This window comes from Trachymyrmex cornetzi, unplaced genomic scaffold, assembly GCF_001594075.2.
Source record: "Trachymyrmex cornetzi isolate Tcor2-1 unplaced genomic scaffold, Tcor1.1 scaffold293, whole genome shotgun sequence".
Classification (NCBI taxonomy): domain Eukaryota; kingdom Metazoa; phylum Arthropoda; class Insecta; order Hymenoptera; family Formicidae; genus Trachymyrmex; species Trachymyrmex cornetzi.
In genome coordinates, this window is record NW_017297618.1 from 383,342 (window position 1) to 406,791 (window position 23,450).

The 23,450-nt window shown below is 33.4% G+C and overlaps 1 protein-coding gene across 3 annotated transcripts; it reads right to left on the minus strand.

Annotated features, from left to right (window-relative positions):
* Window positions 1–71: 71 nt before the first annotated feature.
* LOC108762299 (serine proteinase stubble) lies at window positions 72–22,349 on the minus strand. Of its 3 annotated transcripts, XM_018509234.1 has the most exons (10): window positions 21,612–22,349; window positions 8,628–9,354; window positions 7,360–7,404; window positions 5,517–5,771; window positions 2,732–2,820; window positions 2,408–2,493; window positions 2,091–2,228; window positions 1,838–1,974; window positions 592–749; window positions 72–472 (listed from the first exon to the last, which is right to left on the minus strand). In XM_018509234.1, the coding sequence occupies exons 2-10, from the start codon at window positions 9,094–9,096 to the stop codon at window positions 314–316; spliced, it is 1,536 nt and encodes a 511-aa protein (XP_018364736.1). In that variant the 5' UTR covers window positions 9,097–9,354; window positions 21,612–22,349; the 3' UTR covers window positions 72–313. The 3 variants fall into 3 exon arrangements, with proteins under 3 accessions (XP_018364736.1, XP_018364737.1, XP_018364738.1); XM_018509235.1 differs by lacking the exon at window positions 5,517–5,771; XM_018509236.1 differs by lacking the exons at window positions 5,517–5,771; window positions 7,360–7,404.
* Window positions 22,350–23,450: the final 1,101 nt, after the last annotated feature.

Genomic DNA, 23,450 nt, shown 5'->3' on the forward strand with positions numbered 1-23,450 from the left:
TAGTATCCTTACATCATGGTCTGTACTATCAACCTTGATCAAGTTCAGCCGGCGCTCCAACATCCCCTTAATTTTTTTAGGCATGGTCCGTTCTCTAAGAGTCAGTTTAAATTAACCTTGTCGTTAAACTCTTTTGTCATGTTGCTTCTCAGACTGATCACTCGAAGAATAATTTCTCAGACGAGATCTAGATCCCGGAAATCATTCTCTAACATGAAGGATACCCGAACTTTGTGTCATGCAAAGTTCGTGGCTCTTCAGGATTCTCAAGATCTCTCCTCCTGAGAATAGTTCTTCCGCGGTTGAGGACGCGTTACGAGTTTATGACATACGTGATCCAGTCGACAGTTTTGGCCACGCGATGATAGATCCCTGGTTGGCCTGGCTGTGCGCAGGAATAACCTGCGGAGACAATGCCGATGAGGTACCATCGACCAGTTTTTTCCAACATCAACGGACCTCCACTGTCACCCTGAAATTTAAATGTATTCTTGAGAAAACACATTCACGAAGAAAAGACGGGAGAAGAAGGAAGCTGAACGACAATTAATCGTTCAAACAGTACGCACCCACGGTGACGAAAGCGCTTACCTGACACGAATCCTTACCGCCGCTGCGGTAACCGGCACACATCATCTCGTCATGAATGACGACGTTGATGCCATTGGACCGATGCCATCGCTCACAGAGACGATTATCGATCACGGGCACGTCTACCGCTTGCAACGTTTTCGGTCGTAATCTAGAACCTAAATAAAATAATTCGTATAACGAGACAATTGACAAAAGGTAAATGGCTGCGTTCAGCAGAGAAAGCAGCTTTGCAACTCTAAAATTCTCGAATATAATTGGTTTATACATTTAGGTCCAGTGAGAAACTAAGGGCAAGGCCAATCATATTAAAGAATTTTACAACAGTTGTAAAGCTGCTTTTTTTGCTGAACATAGCCAATGACAAGATTATTTATAGCAAATCAATATAAAATTAAGCGTGGGATACTTCATTTCTTTCTTTGAATATATATGCATGTAAGTCACTCTGTGAATTTTTTTCTAAAATTTTTTATAATATTTCAGAATTGTTTTTCAGAATTTCTGTATAATTTTATAACTTTCTAGAAAATTTCTCAAATCTTTTTAATTGGATCACTTTTCAGAAGTACTGAGAAAGTAAAAAATCTTTTCTATAATTCTTTCTGTTATATTTATAATTCTGAAGTATATACTTCAGAATTATAAAGAATTCTAAAAAAGTATTTTAAACTTTTCCAAAGTTTTATAAAGATTTATAAAAAATAAATAAATACTTTTATAAATACTTTTATCAAATACTTTACTTTATAAAATACTTTTATACTTTCATAATACTTTTATAAGTATTTTATAAATACTTTTATAAAGTTTTATAAAGATTTTATTTCTTTTCCAAAGAATTATAAAGATTTCTGAAAAAGTATTTTAAACTTTTCCAAAGTTTTTACAAATTTTTTTTCAATTGTGAAATGAGAAATTTTATAAATCTTAAAATATTCTAAGATTTATAAAGTTTCTCATTTCACAATTGAAAAAAAATTTGTAAAAACTTTGGAAAAGTTTAAAATACTTTTTCAGAAATCTTTATAAATTTTAAATTTTATTACTTTAAAAAAATATTAAAACTTTTAAAAATATTTTTCACCAATAAAAATTTTTTCACCAAAGTAATGCTTATTATATTAATACTGCAAGAAATTATTCGGTAATTAGAGCTAAAGTATTTTAACCTAGAATTTATAAGACGATAAATAAATTTAAAATTGTAATGGACGAATGAAACGATTTTTTTGCTAAGTTCTACCTGCTTGCAAAGCACCCCATCCTGCAGCCCAGCCGTATTGCCCTAAAAAATCTTCATTTTTCTCTGGTAGGCATATGGGTCCTATATGGGGCATGTAATGAACCGGTCGATCTAATCGAAGCACGGCCACATCAAACCTGATAAATAACAAATATGAGAGACGTGAAATCAATAGAGTTCATTCTGTTCAGCATTCACGACGTGCATTCGAGGTATTCATATGAGGTGTTGTTAGTAATACATGCGAACACACCTGTCTGCCTGTGGCGTGAATTTGAAGTAAGGATGCACTCTGATTTCTCGAACTCCAAAAGTATAAGCTGGCAGAGATTCGGTCGCGGAATTCACCACATAATCGCCGAGAGTAACCTGGACTTGTCTCGCCGACGCTCTAACATTCGAAAAATTTATTAAATATTCTAATTAGTAATATAATTTGCATTTAAAATTTAATACTTATTTCAAAATTATACAAGTTTACGTTCTCATCAAAAAGAATTCAGAGATAATGATTTCTGCTAATGAGTTACTTGCGCGCGCGCATATACAAACAGATTGTTCCCCACTCACTTTGCAACGCAATGCCCAGCGGTGACAACGTGAAATCGATTGACCAAAGTGCCGCCACATCTGCTAGAACCAATCCGTATGTAAGCCTGCCAAAAAAGAAAAATAATTTTAACGATAAGTTTTATCAAAATCCGAACTAAAGCCTAACACATAATTGAAAAGTACAGGCAATAAGAATAGAATAATAGATTTCAATCTCTATGTTAGAAACAGTTTATATCAGAATACACAGTTTCCGATAGATTGAAATATATTATTTCCTGTTTCTGTACTTTTTAATTATGTATTAGACTTAAAGTGTCTCACATTATTGTGATATCTGACCTGCCACGGAAAACTACCGAAACCAGCCTCGTCACCGCCGACGATCCTCCTCTGCGCAATTTGTTTCGAGACGATTGGTATGCCGCAACCTGCAAAACACAATGGCCTGGATTCGCATGCAATTAAAGTGTCGCTGTTAAAATTAGGGTGGTTATCAGGTCTAATTATTTGGCGTGAAGATTTGCTCTAGAGTTGCCAAATTTTTCCTTCTGAAATAGACAGCAGATATCAAGTAAATTAATTCCGGATGAACGGCAGAACTCTTGTAGTATAGTAATTAGAATAATATTTATATATACGCGAAGTAATTGAGCGAAAAGCTATCTTTTTGCGATAAACAAAACAGTGAGAATCCTGAATTATTCTGTGTGCACAGAACATGGAAATTCTATCTGCCGCAACCTGTAATTACAATAACGCGCAATGACGCTTAAATATAGTTCTATGACCATCAACACCTTTAAGTCAAGCCGCAAACTGTCAAAGATATACAATAATCGATCACGATATTTCTTCCCCGTTCTTCTCTTGCCGAAATTGGACTTGGAGTAATGCGATGATTCTTTAATAACTCCTTCTGTTTGATTTTAATGTTGAGCCTTGGTCTGCATTGCATGTAACTAAGTAATTTTAACGGTAATCAAGTAACTCTTGGTGCTATATTACTCACTTACTCAAACATCGTCTGACAGGTGAAAGAATAGCAATATTCATGATTGTTCGAATGTTAGCCTAAATTAAGTCTGTTGATAAAAATAATTTTTAATTAAAGAACAAGTGTTCATTGATAGTAATTGGAAATCATATTTTTAATTAAATTTGCATCATTTGAAGAACATAAATTTGGAAAATTTAGATATATATGTATACATATACACTTTTATTTTAGATTATTATATCTTTTATAAATAACTTAAACAATATAATAATATTTATAATTCATCGAAGTTAAAATCATCACATGAAATACTCATCATATATACATTTTAAAATCAACAATTTAAAATAATGTCCTAGACAATTATTACAATAACTATTTCTGTACATGTAAACATGCGGTATAGTTATTTTTTGAATTACAACGCTTTGAGAAGAATAAAAATTCTAAAACTCTGTTAATTTTATTCCACGATATATTACAATTTGAATTATAGGAAAGGTAAAAGATCTTTTAGATTTATTAAATTACTTTTTTTTTAGAACTGCGAAGAGTATTACAAGGATATTTTTCAATTAGTCGCGAACAAATTCATGCGCTTATTAGTGCATTACGTTGTTTAAAGTGATCCCTTGCGAAAAACGGTTGTCGCAAATGCAACGAAGCGTTTTATCGAGCAGATTATGAGAAGGAGACGGAGCATAGATCGCCAAAGTTTTATGAGCCGATGGCGATGCAGAAAAACTGCGTTTCACCACTAGAAAATTAATCCGCGAACGACGACAGCTGTTATGATATCTACATCCATTCGCCTGTTGCACTTTCTATAAATTTCGAGAGTTTATACTATTCCTTTGTAAAAAGGATTTCTATTGTGTAATTTTTTATTCATTAATTCAACAAGAATTACACTTCTTCGTTCAAGCGAACACTTGCTTTTGATAAAACTGTTTTTATTTCGCTGTGAAAAATGCAAAGGGATCAAGGAGACGACCGTCAACAGACATTTATTGGAATTCAGACGGATAATCATGTGGAAGAAACACAATGTTACAATACCAATAAAAATACTTTTTAGACAAACATGCATGTGAAAAGGCAGAACTTTTTTACTTAACATGCTTGGATTGTATATCACGTACATGCAGATTAAGAAAAGATCGAAGGAACATAAAATATGTGTCGACGAATAAAAGAACTATTGATATTAGAAGGAAAAAAGAACCCAAGACGATAAATGGAAGACATCCGGCAAGGAAACTATGCAATTTTTTTAGATAAAGGGCAAAGAAGTAGAATTGCATGCTTGGAATACACGCAAACGTGTGAAGTCGTGAAATAATTGATGACAAAGTAGTCGACAGGAAATTAGAAGAAGAACAAGAGAAAGAAGGAAGACTTAAGAGACAAGGTAAATGTACAAACTTCTATATATTACACTACACTGTTAAATTCATGACGTCAATTTATACTCAATTTGAGTTTTTTTGTTTTATCATTTCTATAAATCGCCACAGCATCTATTCAATGTGCCGTTAATTTAACTAAAACAATGGAGTTAGACAATTTACTCAAGAACATTAAACTTTGCTCAAAAGTATATTATTTAGTAACTGCATATACTTTAATTTGTGGAGGTTGTTTACTTTAAAACTAATTATTGAAATAAATTGATTTACATTTTGATACATATGGAAGTTTTGAGAATGACAAAATGTTATTTAACTTAACGGATTGAGTTATCATTGCTCCTTGCTATTTAACAGAGTAAACCGCTAACAGCGGTCTTTTTATTGAAGCTGTGCATCATATATAATGTGGAGTAAAAATCATAAACAAGATACAAAGGTTTAATGTATTACCAAGTTATGCAACACATCATGGGCATTTTTCAATTTTTTCATTTAAAATCGACAATGTCTATTATTTATTTATTTATTTTATTTAAACCGCACATATTCTTAGTGCACAGTGCATATTATTCTACGGTAAATATGGCTACTAGCTTTACATTTTATTGAATTCTAGGTGTTAGCGGTTATAATATACAGAAGTCTATGGATAAGATCTCATGCTTTCAAGTGCGCTGTTAAAACGGATGGCATGCTCTTCGAAGGAAGGACTTACGATCGTCGCTGTCGGTCTCCGTGTACAAATCCAGTGGAAGTGGCCGAGATTGATCTCTAGGTGACTCGATCAGGTTATAATCAGTGAGAGCTTTAGTGGGGTCTTTCCGCTGACAACACGCGTACATAATGCCGCCGCAGCTGCCGTCCAATAGGCCAGCAGTCATCCAGCACATTAGAAAAAATTCGCAGCTCCGTCCGTCCGCACACAATGTATCGTCGCCTTTCCACAGCGGTCTTTTTTGTTGACGCATCTCTGCAGAAAATATGGAAACTCTTGTCTTCCACGACTGTCAAGTTACGTAATCGTCCTGAGCGACTGTCGAGCTATGCGCGGTCGCAATTCCAGTCTGGCCGAAGAAGAAAACGTCCGAACAGGTTTGCGTGCGGAAAGACGTCATTGCGGTTACTAATCTAATCTCAATCTATATGACTATATTAACCGGCAACAGGAATCAGAGAGATTTCGCGAGAATGCGACTCCTCTCAATCGGATGTCCATTATTAAAATTGACAACTTATTAATATCGATCAACTAGATACAATTGTGACTGCTACATATTAACAGTTTAAAGACACATAATGGTCCTAATAGTGCTATAGAAGTTGAAACTATTTATAGAATGCAAATCTTTCGAATCAATTTTTCGATACTTAATCATATATGCTTAATGCAATTATCAAGCAATAATTGAAGGAAATGTAAAGCCGCCGTTTTCATTTTCACCGATTACTCCAAGTCGAACTTCAAAAGATAAAACGGCCGCAAGTTAAAATCCAGGACTAATAGTCTGGGCATACAGAATAAAAAACTTTTTGTATTTGTATTAAAATCGGTCCTTGTTAAAAAAAATCATTGTATTAAATTTTTAACATATCCGAATGTTAATTTAAGATAATGTGGTAATGTTATTTGAATATTTTGTATTAAATTAATGTTTAATAGTTCTTAATCGCCGAAACAACACAATCTATAAATAAATGATTAATATAAAAATAATATATTTTAAAATGTAAATATTAAAATAATAAATAAATAAAATATGTTAATTTAACATATAAATGTTAATTTATCATATTATAAATGTTAATTATACTGAAAAAATATACAATTTGAATACAAATTGTGTCAGTGTTACATTTTTGTGTTAACTTTTACATAATGTTTTCTAGCATATTTAGCTTGTGATAATTAACACAAAAATTTTGATGGACCGTTTGGTAAACATGAAATGTATCAAATTTAATACAAATTTCCGACTGTTTAGCAAAACGCAAAGAATTAATTAAACTTTCAACTATTTAATTTTTACTTTAATTGAAGATCATATTATTTCTAACTTAATTCTATGATAATTTGTCTAAAACAAAGTAGTGTTAAACGACAATTAAACGATTAAATCTTGCTGAAATCTATTAGAATAAGACTGTTCAAGGTAATAAATGTGATTAATAGAAAAAGTATCAGCATGGTAATATTAATCATTTTTCTAACAGATTTTCTATAGAGAAATATTTGGACAATCGTAAAAGGACCTCGTAGTTCAGCGTAACAACGATTTACCGTCCAGCGACAAAGCGCGACGTCGACGATGTCGTAATGATTTCCGTGTCTTGAACCACGACGGAAGTCGTCGACTGTAATGGAAATAAGTTTCGCGCGCCATTAAGAAGTAGGATATTGCGCGACTAATCATCCGATTTTTATGAATTTACGCGAGAGGACGAAGTCATCGAGGCGATCAATTAAGAAATCGCAAATTTGGAAAGAGAATTGGAAATTCCCTGAAATAACATCGTTACGGCTATCGAACTTTGTAATTCCGCTGACAAGTTGCACGTACCTGTTTCCAATCTAGGGTAATCATCCGGCATCTGTTTTCGGAGATCTGAAATAAAGATGCTATTCTGGAAAAGCGTCATAGTAAAACAAAAGAAAAAAAATGTTTCCTGCAAAAAGAATAGGCCGTTCAATTTTGATCTTGAAAAAAATGCATAAAATTTCTAATTCAATAAATAATTCAAACAAATTATTTAAAATTACAAGAGAAAATAAATTGAGAGTTAATGACTATGAATATGAGAATGAATTGACTTTATTCTCATAGCTGTTTAAGATTACTTAGTTTAATATTGTTTAAAATTAAATACCGTCCAACATTTTTGCATATACGGTTTATATACGTAATTCATAATGATAAATTAGTAATTGTCACAGTTTATTGCACCGGTATTACACATCCTACGCTTGCGAATTAGTTTATTCGATCGCGTCGGTTCGTTTATAATTGAAGAGATATATGTTGGTTCGTTTATAATTGAAATACTTTGAAAGTTTCATATAATAATGTATTTTTGTATTTGCACGCTTCTCTAAGCACTCCGTTGATGAAGCGCTGATGTTTGCACAGCAAATTGAATTACCAGAAATGACGGGATTACGCGAGTACGCAAAGGAAAGGAAGAAAGTAAAAGGGAAAAGTTATTTATTGTGCATTCAAAGAATAACGAGCAAGGATAAATGTAGGCCTATATGAAAGATTGCTTATATGTCTACTAAGTATTAGAGGTGTCTAACCCATAATTTCTAATACTGCATTTGAAGCATTGAGAACGTGTATTTAACGTACATGAATCTGAATCGTTTAATTATATTAGAAATTATATGCAATTTACAGTTTATAGTTCAAGAAATTATAATGGAAGTAAAAAAAAATGTATCTCTATAATTTTCAGTCAAATATTTATTTTAGCCTTTCTGTCAATGCACGGGGTATTCATATCAAATTGTTTAGTAAATTTTTTTTATTTTTTTATGTGAATTTGATCATGACATTTTAAAAATTCCATTCTTTGAACGACAAAAAAAAACAATTTTACACAAGCTTTATCTTGTTTTTATTTTTAGATTTTACGAGAACCTTGTGAAACACAGTAGTGAAAAAGCGAAAAATTATTGACAGAAGAGTTAAAGATTCCAACAGAAAGAATAAAAGAGATAGATATAATAGTATTAATCCACAAATGGAAAATATATTCTCTAAGTGGCTGTAATAAAGATTAGATTTAGTATTTCAAAAAAAGAAAAGTAAAAAGAAAGTGGATATTTTACCTCTGATATCGTCCTCGAAATCTGGCAACTGGTTAGACTGCTGGAAAAAGGAAGCCGCACCACCTCCGACCGGCGGCAGGAAATCGTTGTCACGGAATATTAGTCGTGGTGTCCGATGGGACATCACCGGCCTGTTGTAATCGGCGGGAGTTCTCCAGAAGGACTTGTGTTGTCTCCACGACCCTGGGAACTGAGTCTGTGGAATGAAACGTGTGACCGGATGCGGTCCAAAATTCCTGCCATGTGGCGTTGAACCGGCCTCAAGGAGATAAGCAGATCCTGTTGGAAATCGCACGTATCTTCGCCGGCGGATTATCACCACCTCAGTATGATTGGTTTCATCTCTTCGCACATCGACAACCGAGGAATCAGATTTCGTAAATTGCTCTACCTCGCTCGTCATCAAGCTCGAGGAAAGACTCAGGATGACTGCAGCTAGAAGCCAATGACACGGCCTCGATGTATCCATCGTTTTACCGAACGATTAGAAATTGGTAGAGATCAAGTGCGCAAAGTTCACTAGGTGACTCCGTTTATCGACAATTGATCTCTGCAAACGGTGTGCGTTTCATTTAGAATTTTGCGCATTCATGTGAATTTATTTCAATCTGCTCATCAACTTTATTCCGTTTTCCATTTCCACAAAGGATGCAAGCGGTCTTGTAGTTTGGTGGTTGCAGTGAGATAAGATGTAATAAATTCCTTCACCCCACGCTGATTTCGCCACCTTTAAAAAATTAAAAGGTTATATACGAGGGGAAATCAGAAAGTAAAGTAAATTTATTTATTCCTCACTTATAAACGTTAGTTTGGAACAAATTTTGTGTAACAATCCATAAGTCTTTGGATTGCATCTGCAAAGAAGATTTTTAGTTGCCCTCAAAAACGTATATGCATCGATTTCTAAACTCCAATTTATTATTTATCTTTTTTTCTGGTGGAATTCCTGGTTCTATCAATGTAAGATTAATTTTATCTCGGTCAATAAATCTAAGAAAAAGATGAAGAATAAGTTGAACCGAGATTAAAATTAATCTTACATTGATGCAGAGTTGTGCAAAACTGTAATTCAATTAACAATTATAAATTACAATTATAATGTAATTATTAATTCAATTATAAGTAATTATATTTCGTAACTATTAATTGCTGAAAACAATTAAATGTATTAATTGCGAAAAGTAATTGTGAACAGATTATTATATACAATTATTTAATTGTTAATTGTTAATTGATTAATAGTAATTGTAATTAGAATAAGAGCAATTAATGCTTTATAGCAGGGCTCGGTACGATTTGCACGTCTCGGCCGATTTTTGACTCGGCTCCGCCTTCTGCTACTCTTCTTATCTTATCGTCCCATGCGCAGTCCAATTGCCGTTCGAAGCTTAAGAGCTTCATACTCGTAGACATGAGGTCCACCCGCTTTGGGTGCTCACGCTGTAAACTTCATTCTATATTCTTTTCTCATTTATTATTACTAAGATAGAATGAAGCAATGCGTAAGACTGAACGCTTACGCGTTAGTTACATTGTATGTAACAATTACATATTGAGTTAGGAAAAAAGTCTTTTTACACGTTAGTAAAAAAAGATCTTCCCCTATCAATATTTTTGTTAAAAATAATCAAAATTTAAGTTTAAAAAAAGGAAAGTTTTAAAGCTTGAGATCTCTACTTTCAAATGGTTACTATATTTTTTGAATTTATGTGAGCTTTGTAATTTTTACATATAGAAAATTACGAGCTGAAAAAAATGAAAAATTTTCTTTTCACTTTGTATAGGTCTATAGCGTGTCCAAACAAAATTTGAACAAATTTTTGACTATCCATTGTGAAAGCTTGAAGCTTTCCCTATAAAATCATTTTTTTAAATGTTCCTACGATTTTTTGTTCCTGAGTTATTCGCGGATTAAATAAAAAGGAACATTCTGACTCATAAAAATTGCTCCGTTAAAAATTATCGTATTGCAATTAAAAATACAGATTCTTAAGTTAAAATGTTGCTCTATTAAGTGGTGTAATTGCCAAGTTTTTTAAAGTAGAATATATTAATTGTTGAAAAAAGTCTTTTTACCAATTTTTAAAAGGACTTTTTCCTTTACCCAATATTTGGATTATTTTAATTAAATTATACAATCAATTACATTCAAATCGATTAACGAGTTAAATCGATTAACAAATCTATACTCAAGTTGTAATTTTCTAATATAATTATGAAAACAATTGTATCTTTAAGATTTTTTTCCGTAAACTTTAATGATAAATAATCAGGATTGGCAAATGCTATTTTTCAGTTACTTTGCTGTTACTTTTTATAATAAACAATTTGATGACGATGTTGCAATTTTTAATGACGGTAACGCTAACTAACTAAGTGCTAAAATTGTGCTTAAGTTAGAAGAGTCTCTTTGAAAAGTACTTGTCACCATTACGTGTTATTTACTGAAAAAAATAATAAATAACGAGTAACGCGTAACAATTAGCAATGAGTAGAAGTAACGAGTAAAAAGTAGCGCTTTACAAATTAGGAGTTATTTTTCCAATAACGAATGACTTTTTCAACCTGTTATAAGTAACGTTTGACTTTTCTAACTCTAATGTTACTATTATCGCCATAAAAAATTCACAACGTCATTACCAAATCGTTATTATAACAAGGTAACGTTATTATAACAAGGTAAAAGTCTCAGTTGTCTTAGAATTTAGGAAACGGTGTATATGTGGATTTGAGAACAGCTTTTTTCATAAATGGTGGATATCATCATAGATGAAGCCCATTGAATGAAACATCAGGTTAAACCTAATCACAAGTTAACCAGATAATGAAAAATTGGACCTATGAAAACTTGTGGACCGTTATACAAAAGCCTAATCTACAATGTGCTTTCTGATTCCTGTTTCTTTCTTTTTGTCTTTTGCCTTTTTCCCTCTTTGTAAACATTTTATCATGTTTTTATCACGCGAAACGAGTGAGTTCCGTGAACCTCTAATGGCGAGTCGCCACGAAATAAACAATAAAAAACAAGAAACAGGAAGCAAAGAGCACATTGTGCATTATTAGGTTGGGCGATTATATTGAGAAATAATGTACACGTATTTTGCTAATATGTTTTGTACGTACAAAATTAATAAATAAGTTCACTTTACTTTCTGATTTCCCCTCGTATAATACACAGTATAAATTGTTATTTACAAAACGATTGCAACAAGGTGTGTATTACATACAGTTCTGTAACACAAGCTATATTTTACTTTTCTAAATCTGCATCAGATAAGACGAGACGATTAGTCCGAGTGGTCTTTCTATGTACTATAATACTTGGATCCTAAACAATCTGACACTACTCAATTCAGGCTGATTTTCTCCTCGAGTTTCTCGAGTCGTTAATCACTATCGGGCGCCATATTAGAACGCCTGATTCCTAGCGAAAGGAAATGCGCATCGCAGTCGGACTCGCAGTCAAGTAGAATCGAAGATTCTGGTCCGACATTAAGGAACGCCACGTTATTCATACCACTGTAATTATTGGTAGCGATTTCGCGGTAAATCCAAGAACTTTCTTTTGGCCATCCATGATTATTGCTCCCGTTTATAAAACGATAAAAGTAATAGAGGTAGAAAACATGATACATACTCTACATGCCGATTTAGTATTTGCATTCAACAAGTTTATTATTATTATTGTTGTATTTTTAGAAGATAAGAATTTTTAGAGGCTTTATCTACTGATATTTTTTTTATTAAACATATAATCTACGATTGCTCGCAACGGGAAGTGTGTGTGTTTCTTCAATATTATTTCTTTTAAATTTAAATTCTACTATCCATGATTTAAGGGTTGACATAAATACACAGGGAATTCTTGTATGCGGCAATGCTTAAAGGCAGATGAAACAAACTCGAAATTAACTTCCACGTGGCCAATGAATTCCTCTTGACTGGTTGGGACGAAATCCAGTTTGCGTCACGATCCTCCGTAACGAGTGAAAGTAAAGAAGTTCACCCGGAACCAAAGATCATGCCATTTATACACGAGAAAGATTTACCGAAAGTGCTTAAATCCATCAGCATCTCTGTCGAATGAAATTATCACCCACGGCATTAGCAAGAGAAAACGACGCGCTAGTAACACTTTAATAAGGTTTCCTCATAATTAATGTCTCTAAAACTTGAAACCTGAAATCTCTATATTTCCAATCACTTATGTAATTATAATATTAGTTCGCTAACTTTTTAAAAAATAATTCTGCATTAATCAATAAATTTTTATCATAAACATAAAAATATCTACGTGTAATGAATAGATTTTTCCCAGACACTGATTTTGATCGTTGACCATGAGTAGGCCATAGACAAATTGGGGTCAGTTTTCGAAGCGTTAGAATGTTAAAAATGCCAAAAAGAAACAAGAGTATATAATTGTTCATTAAATAGTCTTGATGAACGGCCTTGCTGGGCCAATCGTAGCAGTGAAGATGAACGATTCGATGTGTTAGTAGGTCATTGGCTCTACGTCGGGTGGATCCACCAGAAGTGAAAGTACACTTCTTGCGTGCACTACAATGTGAAGTTCATGTTCACGCAGTGCCACCCGTCGCTCCGGCGACGGAAGTTACGAATCGCTCATATGGTTCTCCAAAGAATCCGAAATCTCCTGCCTGCTATTTCCCCTGTAATTACCATTGTCACTGCGAAATACCACCACGCGACGAATGCACGTGAAACCACGTTGAGCATGGTGATTTTCACCGTAAAAGTGTTCGATTACTATAACGCGATGCCTTTTGCCTCGATCTTTAAAATTCCCAACTGCGATTCCCGACATTGTTTTTCTTTCCCTTGCAAATTACAAATAGCGAAACTACAGATAACTGTGTTTTTCTTTTTAGATTTGCAGCTCCGTCAAGCGTACCTCAATGGACATAAAAGACAGATATACGTATTAAATTGTGAAATCGAGTTCTAATGTTGATCACGCGATTCTACGTACATTGATCTTTTAGATTTATTCTTTTCAGCTGAACTTCTTGCACCATTCATCTTTTCTCTTTTTCTATCTACATTGGAGAGAAAAGAGAAAAATAAACGGCAAAGAAGTTCAAGTAAAACAAAAAATAGACCAATTATATACGATATACTTCTTTACTAATAGTAAATGCTAATTATTTTGATAATAACTTCAAAGAACATAGTATAGAAAAGGCTGTTTTTTGCCCACTAATGGAAAAGTGTAAAACATAGTGAATCTTATAGATTTTGACCTGCTGAACACGATAATGCCAGTTTTCATTGAAAATGCGGGGAACATCGTCATTTTTCGAGTTAAAGTCCTATATTTTACCCTCCCTGTAATACATGATTTTCAATACGAGGATTATTTTACGTGAAACCTTAGTATGCGAAGGTTCCTAATATTGTTAAACGGAGATATGCGAAGGTTCCTAATATTTTACCTTCCCTGTAATACATGATTTTCAATACGAGGATTATTTTACGTGAAACCTTAGTATGCGAAGGTTCCTAATATTGTTAAACGGAGATCTAATAAATAAGATAAATTCGAAATAAAGGATCCAAAATGGCCGATGCCATTTGGTCATTTTTTCGCTGTCGCCAACTGCTTTCTGTAAACCGCTCTTAGCCGGGCCCAGGGACAACTAGCGTATACATGGCGGTTTTCTGTTCCCTCTTTTTTTTTGTGATTGTATTTTTTTATGTTTCAGTATTTTTTCATGTGTCCATTTAATCGGTGTTTGAAACTTCAGACCTCTTCGTCCGATTTGTCCGATCCAAGCATGCGGCGCAAGACATGATCGGCACATGCGAGAAGGAGGGAACACAATTGCATTTTTCATTCTCTTTCTAACGGAAGAAAGGGGGGGATGCGATGTGCGTGATCGAAAATGCGTGCATGGAAAAATCCAATTGTGTTGACGTTTCAGATACTGATTAAATGGGCACATGAAAAAATACTAAAACATAAAAAAATACAAATCACAAAAAAAAACAAAAAATACATAAAACACAAAGAAAGGGGACAGAAAACCGCCATGTCCACGCTCGTTGGACCCGGCTGAGAGCGGTTTATAGACCCAGATAGCACATTTTATTCTGAGAATATTCTGAGAATATACTAAAAAGGTCACGTCTGATATTCGTATGATATTTCTATGTCCGCAACAACATTGTTCGCAGTATATCCTCAGAATATCGAGATGATTTTTCGAAAATTTTCCTTGAGAATATGTAAGAAATATCTATTAAAAATAATATTCTTTGCTCTATAACAGAATATTATTTTTAATAGATATTTCTTACACACTCTTAATGAAAAATTTCGAAATTCATCACGATATTCTGAGGATATACTGCGAATGATGTTGCTGCGTGCATAGGAATATCAATATACGAATATCAGACGCAACCTTTTTAATATATTCTTAGAATATAATGTGTTATCTGGGGAAAGCAGTTAGCGACAGAAAAAAAATGGCTAAATGATATCCGCCATTTTGGATCCTTTATTTCGAATTCATCTTATTTATTAAATTTCCGTTTAACAATATTAGGAACGTTCGCATTTCAAGTTTCACATGAAATAATCCACTCTATTAAAAATCATGTATTACAGAGAGGGTGAAATATAGGACTTTAACTCGAAAAACGACGATGTTCCCCGCATTTGCAATGAAAACTAGCACCATCGTGTTCAGCAGGTCGAAATCTATAAGATTCACTATGTTTTACACTTTTCCGTTAGTGGGCAAAAAACGACCTATTCTATACTAAGTTCTTTGTTTTTTTTTTGTTTTTTTTATCCCTTTAATGGTAAAATCGGGATTAAATGTAACCCTACAGCTTCGTTAGTAAAAGCATTTTTTTGTTTTGCTGCAATTATTAAAAGTTACTTGGATGGAAGGAATGGTTTCGCTAAAAATTTAACTAGAAAAATCTAAAAAAATTCTATTAGACCATCAAAGTAATTACGTAAGACGCTTAGATTGACTGTAAAATATTATAATTTTTTTCCAACATTACTCATCATGCTTGAGCATAATATATAATTATTTTGATAATCCAACGGAATTATTTTCAGATTTAAAAAACATTACCATTCAAATTATTATCAAATTAATACGTAAAAGATAAAATGAGCTGAGAGTCAGCGTTAGTTCTTGATAGCTAATGTTTAATGTCTTTCAAATTTTTAACAAACGTTTACTCCTTAAACTAAAACCTTTTCAATGTTAATACATACAAACAAATCCTACCTTACATATAATAATAAATCAAATATTAAAAACGGTTTGAATATTACAAATTAAAGTTCTTCTGAGTTCGCGGTGAATAAAATTTCTAAACTTAGCTGTCATTTCTTCATTTAATCAATTTATTTCATTAGATATCAATTGTGATGCAGTGATCGGAATTCTCGAACTGATATACATTTCTAGTGACTCGACTTAATTTTAAAATTATTTAGTGTAACGGTAAATGAAAAACAATACATGTAATTAATAGTTAAGCTTTGTATCTGACTTGAGAATCTTACTTGTGTTAATATGTCCATTATAATTGATTCGCATTAAAAAATATAATAGCGCAACGGTGTCACGAATTCGTTAAATTGAAAAGATTATTTTAAAAACATCCAAAGACTGATGTCATAGCAAATAACAAAACTATGGCAATAACAAATTGAAGGAAATGGATTTCTGAGGAAATGGAAAGGAAGGGAGAATGTTAAGTGGGACAATAACTAGTATTGAACGATATGATTCTGGAAGGAATTCGGTATCTGCTTGTTTAAACCATGTCTCTGTCTCATGATATGTACCATCTCCAAAATTAGTTTTTTATTATAAGAAGATTCATTTTCCAAAATTTTTACCTCTTCCCAATTGAAATCACGACACTCTATGTTCAGTTATTATTGATGGGGAACCAGTTCTTTTATTTATATCCTTAGAATGTTTTGCGACTCTCGTTTTCAATTATCTTTTGGTTTGGCCAATATAAGATGTCACAATTATGACATGAAATTTTATATACCACCACATCATGATGTGACATTGGTTTTAAAATATATTTACCTGTTGTGATATATTTCTTTAGGGTACTTGGAATGGAAAAGACAGGTTCTAAATTGATTCCCTTAGATATATAAGAGAATGCCTCTGAAAAGAATTGTATATATGATACAGTATATCGATTGATGTTATTATTTTGTTCATTATGTGAGATAGTTATGTTGCAATAATATTTTATTCTAGTGTGCATTGCAGAAAATATAAAAGGAAGAGGCTAACAGTACTTAAGTAAAACAGTAATCATATTAATCAGACTTTTTTGATGAAATTTCGAGTGAGATAACTGCGATATTTTGTCAATCATTCCGTAAATCACACCCCTTTGGTGACATTTAAGATGTTGTGAACCGAAATTTAAATATCTCTCAGAAAAAGTTGATTTTTTGTAACAGTCAAAAATAATCTCGTAATTATCCACACTGATAGTTAAATTTAAAAAATTCAAACTGTTCCCATCACCAATTTCAAAAGTGAATTGTATACGGTCATGTAATGAATTGAAACACTCTTTTATCTGATCGTAAAACTCAGGAGGAGCGGCTAAGAGAACGTATTTGTAGTAAAAGAGTGATTGACAAGGAAAACTTTGAATTGCGATCTTCTCTAGCAATTATATGTAAAACTACAACAATTATTATGGGTAATTTTGGAACTCACTATTAAAGGTATATATTTACACATATTTAAAGTAAAATTATAATTTAAGATAAAATTATATTCTTCTTTAATAGTAATTATAAACAATTTGTCAAAGTAAATTTACAAATGAAAAGTTAAGTTTATAGAAATATTTAATCATTAATTCAATAAATTACGTATAATTTTTCTTAAGCTATGTTATTGACGTAAAACAAAAAAAATATAAAAATGCAAATATAATATGTACAATATGTTATCATTATGTTATATAATATTACAAAAATGTGCATATATTTACATGGAACCTACATAATATTCTGTTATTGTAATTTTTGAATCTAATTGAATAATATATTTATACAATTAAAGATAAAAGAAGACTAATTTATGTAGAAGCGCACAATTTTATATTTTTCCACTATAAATTAAGTAATTTTTTTCTTATATTATATTTTACATAATTTTACATCCTTTTCTTATAGTATTATTGGACGTGTGTTTTATATAAAATTTAATATCTAAAAATATAAATAAAAGAATGTATGTGACTGTCATCAGTTGTATACCGGTCGGAGCCCGCATTTTCAGCTGTTAGTGAAAGCACGCACATGCAAGCACCCACACGGAGATCGGATCTCCAATCATATCCCTTTTCCTCTCCCGTGGTCCACGTGCGCCCCGCGCACGGTACGGTATATCGAATTCCGCGTGTGAATCAGCATTAAGAACGTGAAGACCCATCACTTTCTCCGGGCGTCGAGCGGGAGCTCACCATTACTTTCGCCCAAATCGAAGGATAATTGTTTTCTCGTGTGCGTTCCGCTGCGCTAGGATCGGTTATAGTTTTCTTTTGATGCATCGCGTACACTGTCATACACTCTAATAGCCGACAACAACAACAATAGATCCAGCCAAGCGTCACGGAGAAAAGTTCTGCACGCGCCGCCGAGCTAAATGTCGGTGATAATGTACGTGCGCGCGTCCGGAATTATATAATAAAACTAAATAATATCACGTTTCGCCCTGAAAATGAAGCTCTATTACATTGTGCGCGCATTATTAACCGTTGTATCTATTACCAGCGCGGAATTAATTTTCCATATAATGTACCCAATGCATAAGAAAATAATTCGATATCGTATTATATATTTCGAAATTGCTTATTATATACCTCAGTAAGTACTGTATCATCACGTGTATTTATACTGAAGATTGCGTTGCGATTCTTCGTAATAATGGAAATGATATGTAATGATAGAGAATTTATAATAACTTACGAGAATTTATAATAACTTAAGTTCGCTTCCAGGATCAGTTCACTTGCTCATTTCTACTAATGCAAATTGCGATCTCGGTTCAACTTCCTTTTTATCTTTTTCTAATTCTAAGAATTAGAAAAATGAAAAGTAAACTAAATCGAGAAAAATATAATAACAAATTAAAATATAATAATAAAGACTACCAATGTGTAGATTTACTTCCTTTATATAAAATAAATTTCCCAGGAACATTCTATATTCTAAGAACGTTCTCAAGATATTTTTCAAATAAAGTGTGCCGTATGAGTCAGTTTAATTACTCTTCATCTTTTTTTAATTCTAAGAATTATGTTCATTTTTACCAACGTAGATTAATTTCAATCTCGGTTTAACTTATTCTTTATCTTTTTCTAATCCTTAGAACTATAAGAAGATAAAGAGTAAGTTAAATGAAGATTAAAGTTAATCTATATTGACAGAAATAAATCTTAAGATACGATAAAAAGTAAATTAAACCGAGATTAACGTTAATCTACATTGGAACAAATGAACTTAACTTTGTTATATTTACTTAGCCATTAAGATAATAGCTAACTCTTGATGCTGACACTCTGTTGTATAAATTTATACAGACCGAACCTGTTCAAGTTTACGTTGCATTGAATGGAGAGACTTTTATCTTTCGATTGCTCATTCTCATTGTCGCAATCGTACCGGATATGTCATATGTGACAGCTTCTGTTCTCTATCGACTTTTCTCTGCCGAAGCAAAACGATGGGAAGTATCGCAGGTAAAGACTTGAACAGAGACTCAATATAAGTATGTTCGAAATTTGTTTTTGTGCCTTAATATGTTTCGAAAACCTATCCGCGTTTCCTTTCGGAGGATAGAAACCGGTTTCTGAAGAAATCTTGACGTCGCAACTGTGGATCTTATTCACGGCCTTGAAAAGAGTAAGCATTTTCGCGGTCTAATTCATCGATCTTTCGTGACGAACACTTTCCATTGTGTAACAAATCTTTTCTCGCGCTCTAGCCACTTAGTTTCTGGGCCATTTTCAAGATCACAAATGATAGATGTACAATAACGATTGCTTTTTAGCGGACAGTTATGTAAAAATCGCATTTTGCGAAATAAAAATCAAAGGAAGGATGAATCAACGTATTTCTATTAATTGTTTGCTTAAGCCTGATTTACATAATGTTTTTTACTAATGACTAGCGCGCTAGTCTTCTAGTTAAAGAACTAATAATAAAAGAATATAATTTATAGATTTTAATATTTATAGGTTTTTATATTGTTTTAGCTAATTTTCTTTAGTTTTCTAAAAGATTAACACGCTAATAAAAAATGTGTAACTCAGGCCTTATAGAGAATTACAAGATGCATTTACTCTCACGACGCTTATTGCTAGACAGTTTAAGTGACAAGTTAAAAGCCTGCTGGTACAACTCTTCCACGTTTCTCTCTTCAGACCTCTATCGAATTCTGTTACGTAAACCACGAGAAGTGTTTGGGCAATGCGTGTACAACGGTACCGAAGCGTGCATCCTCAATGCGACGTCGCCAGCGTTTCGTTTTGAGAAAGAACGGAAGTACTTTCACTGCCTACGAGGATGGCAGTTTAAAAAATCTCTTCTGAGGCGCCACGTGACGCGAAAATCGCGTTTTAAACCAATGATCACGCGCCTTTTACGAAACCATGTCTACTTTCCGAAATCAGAGAGAACTTTCTTCTCGTAAAATTACCAGAAATGTAAACGTTTTCGTGTCTGCCTACAAATCTCGAGAAACGCAACGTTTTTGTCGGCCATTATTTTGTATTTTTGGAACAAATTTCTGCACGAATTGAGTTAATAAATACAATTGCTTGTAAAGGTGGAGTATGCAGGTGAAATTCATGCGGGAAATTTAGTAGACAATCCAGTTTCATAAAATGAATTATTCAGTTACAAGAAGATACTCTTTTTTTGAAATCAATTTTAATGCGATTGTGAATTATCTAAAATTGATATTCAATCGGAATATTCCTTTTTTAACAGGCTCCTGTTATTAAGTCTATATTACTATTAAGCCTAGAAATCACTAGCATAACGCGATTGTTAAACTTAATGTCGTATTATGTTGAAATCCAGGTTGAGAATCTGGCACCAATCGCTTCCAGGCGTCAAAATCACCGCACGCATCGGCTTGCACTTTTCGCTTAACACACTTTTTATACGTAAGAAACGACTGATAGCCTCTCTTTGGAAAGATAGGTACTCTCCACGAAGCCAATCTTGCTTTCTCCCCGCTTTTATAGTAACTGCCGTTTAATCACACTTTAAGCTTAACGAAACGAAACGAAACCGGGCATTCCGTTCTATGTGCCTTCACCCATTGCGCCGATTCCGACAATAAATCGAATAAATTTGATCTGCTTTGCTATGTGTTCTCCACGTACACGATTATCGTTCGTACAATCAAGCACGCGATAAAATAGGTGAAAGTTTTCATTTTTGAAACTAAGTTGATCAATGGACGAAGTTCATCTTGCATTGTTAACAAAAAAAAAAGAAAAAGAAACGTGCTTCTGATCGTGAGATACATCTTTCATCGCGTTGCACTGTTTTAGCAAACACTTGCTTCTAATATTGTTTCTCCGCAATAATGAACTACACATACGACGATCTCAAATTATGAACTTAAATTGCATCTTGTTATAGAAATGCAACAGACTTTTCTCTTTCGAATTGCTTTCTCCCTGCTAAATAAGTAACATCCCCTCCTCTTCCTATAGTTTTAAGAAGTATTTTATATAATATTCACACCGCGAGCTACTAACAATATTCATTAGTCTCTGCTTTTATCTTATTCGTGTGAACTATTCCCAGATTTCGCGGGTATTCTTTTTATATTAGCGTTTTAAGATTAGAAAATAGAAAACGCGAGGAATAAAATAGACCAGCCGTCTACGAAAGTGGGAGACAAATCGGCGTGAGATTGCACTCACCGATTCAACAGACGTGACCTTCCCGGATTTCTCCTCGGCTGATCGAAGCAATGCGAGCGATTTCTCAGGAGGAACCAGCCAGGACACTATTCCTGCCGCCCACTCTCCTGCGACCTCTTCGTCTGCCTCGTATGACCGAGGTAGTCCTCAGCACCATAACACAATTGAGGGTACCGTCGCGACAGGTGGTTGCTTCCGTATCACCGCTTAGATATTGTTCGTCGTTGATTATCTTCCAATTCCACAATCACAAAACGCTCGCGCACTTGTAATCTACATATTCAGAACAGCAAAAATCGAACCTGCGGTTGTACTCTCGAAACTATTGCAAGAAGCTATAACGTCTTGTTAGCGTAGTCGTGCGTTATCGCGACATGATAAGGTTTTGTCACTTCGGTGACTAATAAAATCGTGTTCGAACTTAGAAATACCGTCCTAGTTCCGTTATTGTCAAGCTTTGGGATTTCTATCTTTTGTATCTTTAAAAGACCGCCGCTTTTTTTATTTTTTTCTTCACTTGCACTTGTTTTCTTTGACCCTGTCTTACACTGAAGATTATCCAATCTCTCGATCTGAGTCTCCCGATTCCGAAAGAAGAATTTCTTTTTTGGAACCCAACACTTCGTGAACGACCGATGGAGCGTATCGGTTACCACATGGTGGCAAAGCTCCACACCGTGTGGAAGGCTCGCACCATGTCTATCCTCTCTCGTCGAGGGACTCCGAAGAACGCCTGCTCGTCGTCAATGTCTGCCGGCACTGCTACGTCTGCTCTCACTTTCTCCGTCGAGTAGTTTCATTTCGATACGTAAAACTCTCTCGCAGTGCCTCCCCACTGTCGCGTGCGAGGTGACAGCCGCCGGCGCCGCCACCAATCCTCGGCATCCAAATAAAAAAAAAAAAAAATAAAACTAACCAGTGCCCGCGGAAAAGATCCTTGATTGTTCGATAATCCAAAATGATTCTTCTCTTCTCCTATTTTTTTTTTTTATTCATCGGTCTCACCGAGCTTTTATAATACCTTCTGACATTCGGCAATGACGGAGATTTCCTAGGAAAGATATACAATAATTTCAGAGTAACTTCAACTTTTTTCAAGTATTATAAATTATATATATATTTTTGTGTTAGTGATGATAGTGCGTTTGTCATAATGCTAGTATACAGTAATATTTTACTTCAGATATTCGAGATAAATAAACAATATTATCGTAAAAGAGCGCGAATCAAAAGGGATTACGCCTCCTAGAATTGCAAAGGATGAAATGACATCTGAATATCATCAAAATCTACGATAGTGCACCTAATCTCTCGCCGCATTGTTCCTTTGTTCATTAATAACTTCCACAGGCTGAACAAGATGCAGGTACCTAATTTCTTACTTACTAGAAAGTTACAGACACTCGACATTTCTATCTTATAATATTAATTAAGGTGAGAGTTCATGTAAATATTTAAAAAAAACACAGAAAAAATACATCACAAATCAAGTAGAAATCATTACGCAAAAAAAATTTTCATATCTATCATCAAACATCTGTAATCCGAAGAATTTATCAGGTAGTGAATATCTTGTGTATAAAATAACCTTAGTATTTTTTACAAAAAATTATTTTCAATAATTCAAAAAACTTTAACATTATTATTAAATTGTATTTTAGTTTAATATGTAATATTATATATGGCTTTATCTTCAATTTAGAACTGTGTATTAAGATCAATAAATAATCGGCGAGCAGTTTGCCTAAACTGGAAATTGTATAATATAAATTGTATAATATATATAAATTGACGCAAAATAAATAATATTAGACAAGATCTGTTTTGCTCGAATAAAGA